General features: G+C 42.1%; 3 protein-coding genes across 3 annotated transcripts in view; 2 read left to right on the top strand and 1 right to left on the bottom strand.

Moving 5' to 3' along the window:
* The window catches only part of LOC138402586 (uncharacterized), a 217,198-nt gene that overhangs the window by 195,348 nt on the left and 10,232 nt on the right, over positions 1-11,618 (top strand). The window lies entirely within an intron of this gene.
* Rpt6 (26S proteasome regulatory subunit Rpt6) lies at positions 258-1,695 on the top strand. The gene has a single exon (XM_034970130.2). It carries the CDS (start codon positions 412-414, stop codon positions 1,618-1,620), a length of 1,209 nt encoding a protein of 402 aa, XP_034826021.1. The 5' UTR covers positions 258-411; the 3' UTR covers positions 1,621-1,695.
* Positions 2,380-11,618, bottom strand: part of LOC117983941 (vitellogenin receptor Yl-like) — a 31,841-nt gene continuing 22,602 nt past the window's right edge. Inside the window, exons 25-36 of the mRNA XM_069499820.1 lie at positions 9,952-10,133; positions 9,535-9,684; positions 8,856-9,057; positions 8,150-8,299; positions 7,307-7,421; positions 6,204-6,329; positions 5,598-5,824; positions 4,890-5,217; positions 4,242-4,393; positions 4,086-4,175; positions 3,356-3,437; positions 2,380-2,767 (exon numbers count right to left, since the gene is read on the bottom strand). Coding sequence (XP_069355921.1) covers positions 2,654-2,767; positions 3,356-3,437; positions 4,086-4,175; positions 4,242-4,393; positions 4,890-5,217; positions 5,598-5,824; positions 6,204-6,329; positions 7,307-7,421; positions 8,150-8,299; positions 8,856-9,057; positions 9,535-9,684; positions 9,952-10,133 — 1,918 coding nt within the window. The 3' untranslated portion in view covers positions 2,380-2,653. The remainder of the gene's footprint in view (positions 2,768-3,355; positions 3,438-4,085; positions 4,176-4,241; positions 4,394-4,889; positions 5,218-5,597; positions 5,825-6,203; positions 6,330-7,306; positions 7,422-8,149; positions 8,300-8,855; positions 9,058-9,534; positions 9,685-9,951; positions 10,134-11,618) is intronic.

The raw sequence follows: 11,618 nt of genomic DNA, 5'->3' as shown, positions 1-11,618 counted from the left end.
GTTGTGGAATGTTGTTGACGAAACTTGTTGCGAACACTTGTTGATGAAACTTGTTCAGAAGCTTGTTGCAGAAATTTGTTTTTGAAACTTGATGACGAAACTTGTTATTGAAACTTCTTGACGAAACTTGTTGCGACATAGACTATTATGCGACAAGGCTAAGATTCCAGAACAATCACATTGTTGAAGATGATATTTTGGGAAGGTTTTAGCTTTTAGCCTTGCCACCCTAGCCACCATGACTTGGAAAAGTTTTGACATTTGTCAAAAAAATTAAAAACCTTTTGTCGGTGTCGTTGAAAAAAAAAACCAAGTGGCCAAGCAAAGTGGCGCAAGTGCAAGAAATTTTATTTGATTGTGAATACGTATCAATTTATCATTTAAATATTGAATGCAACAAAATATACCAAGATGACGCTCACTAAAATGGAGGTAGATTCCGTAAAGGGCGAAGGCTTTCGGCCGTACTACACAACAAAAATCGAAGAGTTGCAACTCATCGTTGCTGAAAAGTCCCAAAATCTTCGACGTCTTCAAGCACAAAGAAACGAACTTAACGCTAAAGTGCGTATGTTGCGCGAGGAGCTGCAACTTCTGCAGGAACAGGGCTCCTACGTCGGCGAGGTTGTGAAGCCGATGGACAAGAAGAAGGTGCTAGTCAAGGTGCACCCCGAAGGCAAGTTTGTTGTAGATCTGGACAAAAACGTCGATATCAACGATGTCACGGCCAACTGCCGCGTCGCACTCCGCAACGAAAGCTACACACTCCACAAAATCCTGCCAAACAAAGTCGACCCCCTCGTCTCTCTTATGATGGTAGAGAAGGTTCCGGATTCAACTTACGAAATGGTAGGAGGCTTGGATAAGCAAATTAAAGAGATCAAAGAGGTCATTGAACTGCCTGTTAAACATCCTGAGCTGTTTGATGCTTTAGGTATTGCACAACCTAAAGGTGTACTCTTGTATGGACCACCAGGCACTGGTAAGACTTTGTTAGCGCGTGCCGTCGCTCACCACACTGAATGCACTTTCATCCGTGTCTCTGGTTCAGAATTAGTACAGAAGTTCATCGGAGAAGGAAGTCGTATGGTGCGAGAACTCTTCGTAATGGCTCGAGAGCATGCACCATCTATAATTTTCATGGATGAAATTGATTCTATTGGATCATCTCGTATTGAATCGGGCAGCGGGGGAGACTCCGAGGTGCAGAGAACTATGTTGGAGCTTCTCAATCAGCTGGATGGGTTTGAAGCTACAAAGAACATTAAAGTCATCATGGCCACCAATCGTATTGATATTCTAGACCCAGCATTGTTGAGACCAGGTCGTATCGACAGGAAGATCGAGTTCCCTCCACCAAATGAGGAAGCTCGATTGGACATTTTGAAAATTCACTCTCGGAAGATGAACCTTACTAGAGGCATCAATTTGAGGAAGATTGCAGAGCTCATGCCTGGCGCATCTGGTGCAGAAGTCAAGGGTGTGTGCACGGAGGCTGGCATGTATGCCCTGAGAGAGCGCAGGGTCCACGTCACTCAGGAAGACTTTGAGATGGCAGTCGCCAAGGTGATGCAGAAAGATTCCGAAAAGAATATGTCCATCAAGAAATTGTGGAAGTAACTTTTGCTTTTATATTTTTTTCTTAATGCTTAATTTTAATGTAATAGAAATTAATAAAATGTGGTCTTATTATTATGAGTCTTGTTTCATTTTAGAGTTCTTTCTAGGTATATCCATTTTAATTAAAGTCAAACATGGCACAGCACCCCATGCTTTGGGATGTAAAATGCAATGAATTTTGACAAAATTCTAATCCATACTAATGTTATAAATACTGAAGTATGACCATCTGCTAGCTTTTACATGGCCCATCTGCTTAACAATTTTATCAGAATTAGGTACAGAGATAGCTTGCATCCCTGGGAAGGACATATGCTACTTTTTATCCCAAAGTCAGTTCCCACGATTTTTAAAAAGCTAAAGCCACATGGACAAAGTTGTGATTATTATTTAGTGCACAGATACCTCCCAGGAGCCGACAGGCGTGGGCTTATTTTTAACCGACTTCAAAAAAAGGAGGAGGTTCTTTACAGTTGAAAGTTAGTTCCTACAGGATTTTAACTAGCATTATATACCAATATTCTAATCTAGTATTGATATAAAACGCTAATCAATGCCTTAATACCTGTAACATTTATAGTTAGTTGACAAAAAGCTGGATGACTAGAGAGGAGGCCAGAGAATAGAGATATCTGCCATTAAAGCTAGCAGACAGTCACACTTTCACATTTAGAGTATTAGTATGGATAATATTAACTTTGTTCTCAGGAGCCAGGCTAAAACAACAGTTCAAGGATTAGTGAAAAATAAAACAAATAGTTCAAAAATAACATTATATTCAAATTCACATATTACATAACAAAAATAATAGAACTAGTTTCTTTCATTATGCTTCAACATAATAACTTCTATGAAAGGCACAGCAATAACTATTATTACTAATAATAAATGCATGTTGCATTCAATACATTTTACTTTGAACTATTATTATTAAAAATAAATAAGTAATACAATTCATTCATATAAATTAAACATTAAAATTTCAAAAAATAAATGTTAAAAAATAAATTCAACACTCCATAACAATTAATAATTACATTAGACTTAAATTATTATTATTAAGAATTCTTTTGGATTCTCTCACATCCAAATCGGATTCTGTATCGGAGAGGTCTGGCTGTGTGTCGAACATGAGACCAGCTGTACCCTGTGATAGAAAATTTTAATAAAATTTGTTAACTTTACATAATAATTTAAATACCTACATAAATACATAATATATTTATAAAACTTTGGTCTGTTATTTTGATTTTGGCGTGTGGATGTCCCTACTTAGAGGCTTCAGAGACTTGCAGTGCATGTCTAATGGTGGATAAAGATTATGATGAAATTTTCAGGGTACCTACCTACCATCTGAATGTAAAAAGCTTGACTTGAAAAATTTTTTGGTGATACCTTCTGTTCTTAAAATAGTTCTTGAAAAAAAAACTTGCCCACCAAAATTGTTAGCAACTAGTGTGGCTAGGATTCAGATTCCATACCTTAGTCCCGGTTTCCACCTAAGCCGAGAGATGTGTTCTCAGGTTTGGTGTCAGTTTAAGATTAAGTGATAACTTTTCAAATTTTACTGAACTGAACACATCTCTCCGCTCTGTTTAGGTGGAAACCAAGCCTTATGCATATTCTGCCAGTTTTTAGGACATATTGAGTCAAATGCAAGAGGCCAGCCAACGCATATGCAATTGGCACCAATTCGAAGGCGAAGCTGAAAGCAAAGATTTGTGAAATAACTTACAATAGGTTTTTTCATATAAAAGGACTCCTGCCAATGGTTCCTCACAAACTGCAGCGGGTTCACGAACTCATGAGCTGTACCACTGTAACAATAAAGAAATGTGGAGTCAACTCCCTTCGGCGGTGTTACCATTAAATTACAATAGGGTTTTTCAAGGGGCGGTTCCTCTGATAACATCAGGTGGGTCGCCTGCTCCTCAGCTTGCTATTTTTATTTGAAAAAAAGAAATTACATAATAAATGCAAAAGTGTGTTTGTTTGTTGGTCAACCCTTTAACACATCACAAAGGATTGACGTGATATTTGCATGGGTAAATTTAAAGACCTGGAGAGTGACATAGACACGGAATTTCTAAAAACCTAATCCAGATGAAGTCGCGGGCATCATGTTTAGTCCGCGACGGGTTTAGATCGGAGTTTGAGGGGGGGGACGCCCCGCACACCCGCGCTCCCCACACCGGGTAGCGCAGCGGGTGTGCGGGGCGTTTTCTTCCCGATTGCCATCTCGACCTGTCGCGGAATATAGTTTGAATTTAAAAAAACTATTTTATTCTTTACAGGTCATACTGGACACTTCAGGGATGATTTATGCTACCGTGTGCCAACTGCTCCATATAAAATGATCGTGATGTTTTGAATCCGTGCCTCATCCGCGCCCGCCACGTGCTGGCATAAATCATCCCTTAACCTAAAGTAGTCCTATAGGATTTTGGTGCAAAAATATTTCTTACTTTCCAGTGTTAAAGCCAGCAGTGTCGGCGATCTCCATGAAGGGGGTCGAGCTGTGCGCAACACCTTCCGATGTGTTCTTGTATCTTACTCTGTAACAAACAAAATGGTTATGCGCTATGCCTGTAGTACATGTTCTGTGGTAGAACTATACTCACTGCATATAGTCCGTTCTCTTCTTCTTCAGCAAGTGGCAGTACACAAGCACGCACAGGTAGAGCGCGACCAGAAGTAGCACCACTGCGACCATCGCGTACGACACAGAATGATTCTTGTACTCTTGGTACGTCCAGCCGTTGAATAAGGCCAGCTGGAAGTAAAAAAGCTTTCTCAATGCTTGAAGACCAAAGTCTTCGAACAGAGCGTATTGCTACCTGCCGGTGATGACATATGGATTGCAACAAAACTCACTCCGCTCCGCTTTGTCTGATTTGAACAAACATTTGCTTCGCAATCGTTTGTAGTATCGTCTCTCTGCACGCTTTGGTAACGAATGGAAAAGTTGGTCGCATTGACGTGATCGTGATTTTCACAAATTGTGCGACCGAAGAGCGGACAACGGCTTATGTCGATATTGTTCAGGAAGTAAACGGGGTTTTGACCGTCTGTCGCAAGTCTTGAGAGCAAAGTGGGCACAGACAACGGTTTTGGACCTGGCAGTCTGAAACCCATACTTCTAATGGACTACCCTCAGCAATGAGGGGTTAAAGATCTTACCCCACTCGTCTTCACCAACAGGCATCCCTACCATTATTACACGGAGTAAAACCTTCAGTAATGTGAAATACAACGTAGAGGGATCTTACCTCACTCGTCTTCACCAATGGGCACGTTCCGTCGCTCGAAATACTCCCATCGTGACAAACGCACTCCGCTCCGCTTCGTCCCAACACGCAAACATTCGAACAAACATTTGCCTCGCAATCGTTCACGATATCGTCTCTCTGCACGCTTTGGTGTCGTATGGCAAAGTTGGTCGCATTGACGTGATCATAAACTTCGCAAATTGTGCGACCGAAGAGTGGACAACGGCTCAGGTGGATGTTGTTCAGGAAGTAAATGTGGTCTTCGAATAACGCCATGTCACGAGGTGAAGCCAAGTTTGGTTTGTCGGTGAAGGGAATAACTATTTTCCTGGAATAAATCATAAAATTGTATTCATGTAGATTGGTGTGAAAGAAGATAAATAAAAGGAAAACCTGACTGACTGCTCTATCAACGCACAGCCCAAGAACTACTGAACGGATCGGGCTTAAATTTGGCATGCAGATAGTCATTATGACGCAGAGATCCGCTAAGAAAGGTTTTTGAAGATTCAACCCCTAAGGAGATAAAATAGGTGCTAAAAATATATAAAAAACAAAAATCAAATAAAAACGATATCGAAGCTGTTTCTGAGGGCTTCCGACGAAAAGGCTTTATTGACTCCACTAATGCGTTGACAGATGTCAGAAGCGAGTGGAAGTCTGACATGTTGTGTTGACTTCATATAGCGTGGGATAAGGGATACTTACGGGCTTTTGTCATGATAGCTGAATTGCAGTATACTCGACGGGTGTTCAGACGCGATGTACAGGACCCGGCTGAAGGAGTTCACGGTCAGCGCGGAGCAGCTACTGACGGAGACCAGCTCTGAGGCGTTTCTGCCAGAGAGTGACGCCCAGCGCACTGAGGCGCCGTCGGCTCCACTGACACAGTAGAACATTACACGGTTCGCCGGGTCTATGGCCAACGCAGTGACCTGGGGGGCAAATTCAACGATTTTTAGTTTTTTTAGGGTTCCGTACCTCAAAAGGAAAAACGGAACCCTATAGGATCACTTTGTTGTCTGTCTCTCTGTCGGTCTGTCAAAAAACCTACAGGGTACTCCGCGTTAACCTAGAATAATGAAATTTGGCAGGTAGGTAGGTCTTATAGCAGACATTAGGGGAAAAATCTGTAAACCGTGAGTTTGTGGTTACATCACACAAAAAACATTAAATTGTGATTTCTTTATATTTTTTTTCGCATTTTTTTGTGGTATCAATATATCAGTAATCTTTAGTATGTACTATCACCTGTCTCGGTTTTTGCTCGCGTTCTGGTTACATCCTGTATACGTGAACAAACACTTGTCTCACCTTATCCGAGGCTAGTTTCTGAAGCGTGGCGCAGCGCTTCGCTTGGAAATTGCACACTCGCACACAGCCGGCCGCCACGCTGGCGTCCGCAAAGTACACGTTCCCAGTCACCCAATCCAAGGCCAGCTAAACCACCAGAGGAATTTATTAAACTTCTTTTTAGAGTTGCGGAAACCAAGCCAGGCAAAACAAAGAAAAAATTACCGTACGCAAAGGGTAAAAACGGAGTCCTATTAATGTCACTCTGTCTCTCCGTGTGTCACGGGTCTCTAGCTCGTAGACGAAATAAGATACAATTTACAAACCTGAAATTTTGGTATTTGGTGTAGAATGTTGACCCAAAACCGAATATTGAATTAGAAATTCAATTAAATTACTTTTCAGGGAGGCTCCAATACATGAAGAAGGAAGGAACCGGAATAATTTTGGCTCCTTTTTCATGACTTGATACATAATATCTGGACCCGGCTTTAATTTGCGAACATTCAAATTGATATTACAGTTATGGAGAAGTCTCAGGCATGCAGGTTCCTTCACGATGTTTTCCTTCACCGTTAAAGCAAGTGATATTTTAATTAATCATAAGTAGTTCTTACTTGACGGAAACCACAGAGTACATTGAATATAACGGAAACCGATTTTGTGTAACTGGAATATCAATCAACAAACGACAAGTGGGAACGGAAGGTTACAGTTAAGAAGTTAGAATAGAACAGAATATGTTTTTTATTCAAGTAGACTTTTTACAAGCGCTTTCGAATAGTCGGGTAGTTTTAATTTACCACTGGTTCGGAATGCCGTTCCTACCGAGAAGAACCAGCAAGAAACTCGGCGGTTGCTCTTTTTAATTTTAATTTTACAATTTACAATGTTATTAACTTTACTTACTACGTTAACTTACATAAAAAACGTTTAAAATTAAGTCTCAAAATTACAACGAGATTTATTTTAAACTAGCCGCCCCGGCGAACTTCGTACCGCCTAACAGTCGATTCTTTTTCAGAATTTTTTAAAAAATTTCTCTCCGTAAGAACCAGCCCCGTATTTCAAGGAATATTATGAAAAAAGAATTAGCGAATTAGGGAATCACAAAAATCCCTCACCTTGCTAGGTATTCCAATGTTGGTAATGCTATCCGCTGTCGAGTCCTGTCCGGATAGCAAGTCGTACTGGAAAAGTTTGTTCGCCTGACTCGATGTGACATACACCTTTTTGTTTCTACACAATCAGAATTTTTTATTATTATTCTAAACAATGATAATTTTAAACCGAGAGTTCAAGTAGATGAGCAATCATGGTAATCGGGGAGGGAACACCCTGCATAACCGCTCACCCCCCGTGCTAACCCGGTATAATTAGCCGCAGAAAGTAATGTACATCGGCCTTTAGAATGACATTTCGGCATTGTAGAGCGTTGTCTATCACTAATACCTATGGGACGTTTTGTCGGCCTCAACGACAGGGACAGCGCTCTACTAATTTGCTATCTCCTTCTAAAGGTCGATGTACATTCGTTTCTACTGCGTACTGTACGGGCGAGCACGGGTGACGTGCGGGCGTGCGGGGCGGCGGCCCTCCGCCTCACACCCCGATTGCCATCTCTACCTGCCACGGACTATTTGATTTTTTTTAATAAATCTGCTCAGTTCGTAGTTTTTTAAATCTGATGCTAGATTATATTATGCTCGCGACTTCGTCCGCGTGGACTACACAAATTTCAAACCCTCATTTTACCCCCTTAGGGGGTGGAGTCTTCGAAAATCCTTTCTTAGTGGATGCCGATGTCATAATAGCAATCTGTATGCCAAATTTCAGCCCGATCCGTCCAGTAGTTTGAGCTGTACGTTGATAGATCAGCCAGTCAGTCACCTTTTCCTTTCATATATTTAGATAGATTATAGGACCATACGCATTAGGAGGTAAGCATTTTTGAAGACATGTCTCACCTGACATCAATATCGAGATCGCTGAAGGTTCCTCCGTCGCTGTGGAACCGCACGTAGTGTAAGTGGTTGGTGAGGGACCAGATCGAACTGCCAGCTGTGTAGATGATGGACAGCCTGCCGCGGACGGCCTTGCACGAGCGACGGTCAGGCCTGGAGAGAAACAAGGGGTACAATAGCCGAAGCGAATGTAAAATAGGCGGAATAGCATTTCACAAGTACCTCTGCTTGAGCGAGAGGGACTGAAGGGGCTACGCTAGATGCATATCTGTGCAAATTTCAAACCCCTGAATTTGAATTTTCAAAAATCCTTTCTTAGTGGATGTGGTGGATGTCAACGTCATAATAAAGTACTTAGTTTGTGCTGTGCGTTGATAGATCAATCAGTCAGTCAGCTTTTCCCTTTATATATTTATGGTCGTGACTTTGTCCGCGTGGACTACACAAATTTCAAACCCCTATTTCCCCCCTTAGGGGTTGAATTTTCAAAAATCCTTTGTCAGCGGATGATAACGCCATATAACAGCTATCTGCATGCCAAGTTTCAGCCCGATGCGTTCAGTAGGTAGTTTGAGCTGTGCGTTGATAGATTAGTCAGTCAGTCAGTCAGCTTTGCCTTTTATTGTATGTATTCAGATTTATGTACTTTCGAAAGTGAAGTGGGAGTGGGAGTCAGCCAACTCTTTCCACAAAGGCAAAGGTTACTCACCTCAGAGCGTACCCCCTGTGGCACGCGCACACAAACGAGCCGGGCACATTGTGGCACACGTGCGAGCACGGGCGTCGGGTACACTCGTCCACGTCGCGGCACGTCCTCCCCTGTGCCACGTACCCGTAAGCGCACGAGCAGTGATGTCCGCGCGGAGTCACATGGCACATGTGTTGGCATATACCATACATACATGGCTCGCCTAAAACAAAATCGATATGAAACATATGGCTCCTTTTAAAATTTTAGAGTAGAACTAGGCTGCAATCAAACCCGCTGGCAAGTGATGATGCAGCCTTAAATGGAGTGTTTATGCCTAGAAGATTCCTATCCACTGTTGATTGGAAGATATGTCTAGGGGAAAACTGATGCTGAAAAGGGTTTCCATATTCGAATCAGAAACGAGGAGGCAAATCGCTTTGTACGTGTCCATGGAATGTCAACCACGTACGGGTGCAGACCTTCACAATGCCTTGCGGTACGATAGTGGAAAGATGAAGGAGGAACCAGGTCGAAAAGGTAAAGAGTGAGAGAGTCTTACCACATAGCTTGCCCTCATCGGAGCCATCGACGCAATCAGTAGTATTGTCACACACTTGTGATCCCTCTACACATCGACCGCTATCAGATCAATAGCTAGTACTGCTGAGGAAAAGAGACAGAATAAGAAGAAACTTACCACATAGCTTGCCCTCATCGGAGCCATCGACACAATCAGTAGTATTGTCACACACTTGTCTCCACTCCAGGCACTGGCCGCTGTCACATCGATAGCCATCGCCGCAGTTTTCAGTGACGTGGAACGGGCGTAGGGGTACGGTTTTGTTCACTGTTCACCAAATCAGCTTGTTATAATTTAAAATACCATTTAGAATAATTTAAACTGATCTTGATTTCTTTGAAAAGCGATGAAAGCCTAGTTGTTAAGAGATCGAACTAGCATTCGGGGGGGGCGGGGGAGTTGCCCGAGGTTAGCTCCCTCCCTCCTCCTCCTCTACCTAAAATAAAACTTTTAAAAAAAAAAACAAATAATTTATTTTTTCCTGATATTTCCTGGCGTTTAGACACCCGAGCGTATGTTAAGCTGATACTGTACCTTCGATACAAGCTTCAATAGTCTCGTCGGAGCCGTCGGCGCAGTCCTTGCGTCCGTTGCAGACGTGCGACATTCTGATGCACTTATCCTCTTGCTTGCAGGCGAACCTGCCTTTGCCGACGCAGCGGAAGTCGCAGCCGGCCTCGTCTGTGCCGCCGGGACAGTCCACCTTGCCGTTGCATCTAAGGATCGGTATCATCATCATTTTCTTCAAAGAATGCATGTCTATTATGACTAATATTCCCCTTTCCCCTCCAACTAAACATAATCTACTCACAACCTTGAATGGGAAGCTGGAAGAAATCTCTGTTTAGAGATAAGCATTACCAATGTAAGTTGTAACTTAGTTTATTATTACTTTGTAACTACAATTGTGCTACATGAAAAATAAATAAAATAAAAATAAAGCTTGTGTTAGTAGGTACGACAATAGTGCAACGGGCTGGGTTTGAACTGCCTACCTTTCGGAATTCAGTCAGTTTGTTAATCGTTGAGCTATTGAGGCGTTAAAGGACATAGGTCGCTTGTAGGGACTTCCTGCGACTCCTTTGATGTCGCTGTCCACCTAATGAAGGGGTTTCAAACACTGCGCTTTCCGATACGAGGTCGCACCTTGGGACCCCAACGTCTAATGTTCTCATTGCAACTTCAGATAGAATTAGAACAATTGATATAACCCGTGCCAGTAAAGAAGCGAATTGAAGATTGCAGCGACAATAGTTATTCACTCTCAATCGCATACTAAGTATATTATAATGCGTAAAAAATGACTCCTCGCGCCATTTTAACTGTCATGTAAAAAGTACGGTTCACCTTTGACATGAAATTTGACACACAAAGTTAAAACGGCGCGTGAGAAGTCATTTTTACGGACTCACAGATATTGTATATATCTCTCAGGTATACACTATACAACATGTCTGTGACTCTGAGCCTCAATAGCTCAACGGGTAAAGGAGTGGACTGAAAGCCGAAAGGTCGACGGTTCAAACCCCGTCCGTTGAACTATTGTCGTACCTACTCCTAGCACAAGCTTGACGCTTAGGTGGAGAGGAAAGGGGAATATTAGGTAGTCATTTAACATGGCTAATATTCTTTTTAAAAAACCATCTTTAGAGCCCCTCCGGAATATCAGGGTTGCAGTAAGCAGGTATGTAGATCAGAGCAGACCAGAGCCAATGTAAAAATTATAAACTGATAAATAGACCCTGCTGACAATTACGAGAGCTCCCACATTTAGGTCCACAACCCTCAACACGAAAAAATCTACATTATTAGGTATGCAGGTAAAGGAGAGAGAGCCAGCGCGTGCCAGACCTTCGTTATTTTATAAAAGCTGAAAGTTTCTCTGCGTATTGTCCCCAACATAGGGAGGAACGTTTGTTTGGATCATGGTGGCTTTGGGAGATAAAGGTGTAAAGAATCTTGCGTCAAAGTATAAAGTAATTTTTTTTAATATATATTTCCTTCGGAATAGTATTAAAAATCACTTCATGCATTGCCAGAAACGTAAACAAACGTTCCACCTGTGTTGGGGACAATACGCAGAGAAGCTTTCAGCTTTTATAAAATTACGAAGGCCTGGCAGGCGCTAGCTCTTAGTCCATAAGTAATGTTAGTTCACACCACTACAAGATGAAATCACCACCATTCTTAACTAGGTACTA

The sequence above is a fragment of the Maniola hyperantus genome, chromosome 7 (genome assembly GCF_902806685.2).
Source record: "Maniola hyperantus chromosome 7, iAphHyp1.2, whole genome shotgun sequence".
Classification (NCBI taxonomy): Eukaryota; Metazoa; Arthropoda; class Insecta; order Lepidoptera; family Nymphalidae; genus Maniola; species Maniola hyperantus.
This window is presented reverse-complemented; position numbering and strand designations above follow the sequence as displayed.